Genomic DNA, 1,556 nt, shown 5'->3' on the forward strand with positions numbered 1-1,556 from the left:
TTTCACTTCAAAGCTACAAGACCTCTGTTGCATGAGGGGGGTTTAAGGGGGGGGCGGATGTTTTTTAAACTTTATTCGCAGATACATTGTGTGACGACAGAGTGAAACATTTATTATGCCTCAAGAAAAACCAAAATAGATAAATACAGATAAACTGTAGCTGATAACAGGAAACCGGAAAACATAGCACGTCTTCCGGTTCATAATATAAATTTATTTTCATAAATTTATGTTATGAAAATACCACAATTTTCTGTTTATTCCATCAATATTTAACACAAAAATGTTTATATGTGCTTTAAAAACGTAGCACTTCACGTTATGGGAAGACGGTCGGCCATTTTGATTTTTAAAATAATGGCCGCTCATCCATCAATCGATAAGGTGGATCGATAAGAGCTGTCGACTTTAATCAATAACTTCCATCCGAACTGCTGCGAACTGAAACGACTCACATAAACTTTTCTCTTTGATTCCGCCAGGCGACAGCGACAGCACAGCGGTGATCGCGGCCTGTTGTTGGGGTCTCCTTTACGGAACCAACGGGGTCCCTGAAGGCAACTACAGCAACCTGGAGTACCGGGACCGCCTGGAGCGCTGCGCCGAACAGCTCTACTCTCTCTCACACTGAAACAGCAGCAGAAACCGGGCCGACGAACCGGCGAGCTCCCATCGACCCACAAAGTGTTTTCGTTTTAGCCTGAAGGGAAAAGACTGGCCCAGTGGCGCCGAGTCGTTTTCCTCGTGGGGGACAACAGCCTGGCTGGTGTTTAGAGCGCTCCCCCTGGTGGCCATTCCTGAGATGACAGTGGAGGCAATTACCTCATTTAGTCTGCCTGAAATAAAAGTGATCAAAAATGCAACGACTAATTATTAGTGTAACTATATCACTTTAGTAACTGATTAAGCAATTATTCTAATGATTAATCTATTGATCTGAATGAATAAATTGCAAGATGTGTCATTTTTTTAACCACTTAAGCCTTTCATACGATATTAGAAACATATTAAGAGGCAAATAAATGCAGTTCCTTTTTAAAACGTATATATATATATTTTGCCTTAAATGCAATAACGTGGCATTCTTTTAGTGAACAGATGCATCTGCAGATGAAAAAAATAAATCAAAAGTCCCACTTGATTTATCAATATTGTTTTGGAGTTGATTATTTTAACAGATTATTTTTTGAATTAAAATATTTTTAGCAGAATTTTAACCGGATAAAGCTAAAATTGTCACTTGAACAGTACTGGGTACAATTTATTTTCAAAGTTTCTTTTAAAAGTTACATGCCAAATTAATACATTTGTTGCATTTTTTTGGTTTAAACACGATTATGAATGTTTTCAGCAAAATGGCCTTTTTTGAGTCTACCAGTTATCGATTAATCGCTTAAAATTTAACATCAATTGGATTACTTATGATAAATGCAAGTAAATACAATAAATCACTCACAATCAAGCCAAATGTTCATAATTAAACATATTTGCAACTAATCTGTTTCGAGGAACATTTGCACCATCGCAGTAGAAAGTAAAATAAAAACAAATGCCGG

At 37.3% G+C, this 1,556-nt stretch overlaps 1 protein-coding gene across 3 annotated transcripts in view; it reads left to right on the forward strand.

Moving 5' to 3' along the window:
• Positions 1-863, forward strand: part of adprh (ADP-ribosylarginine hydrolase) — a 71,742-nt gene extending 70,879 nt beyond the window's left edge. For all 3 annotated transcript variants that reach the window (XM_055058032.1, XM_055058033.1, XM_055058031.1), the window contains one exon: positions 483-863. In XM_055058032.1, the coding sequence (XP_054914007.1) occupies positions 483-631 (149 nt within the window). In that variant the 3' untranslated portion in view covers positions 632-863. The remainder of the gene's footprint in view (positions 1-482) is intronic.
• Positions 864-1,556: the final 693 nt, after the last annotated feature.

This window comes from Poeciliopsis prolifica, unplaced genomic scaffold (genome assembly GCF_027474105.1).
Source record: "Poeciliopsis prolifica strain line A6 unplaced genomic scaffold, Auburn_PproV2 SCAFFOLD049, whole genome shotgun sequence".
Taxonomy (NCBI): domain Eukaryota; kingdom Metazoa; phylum Chordata; class Actinopteri; order Cyprinodontiformes; family Poeciliidae; genus Poeciliopsis; species Poeciliopsis prolifica.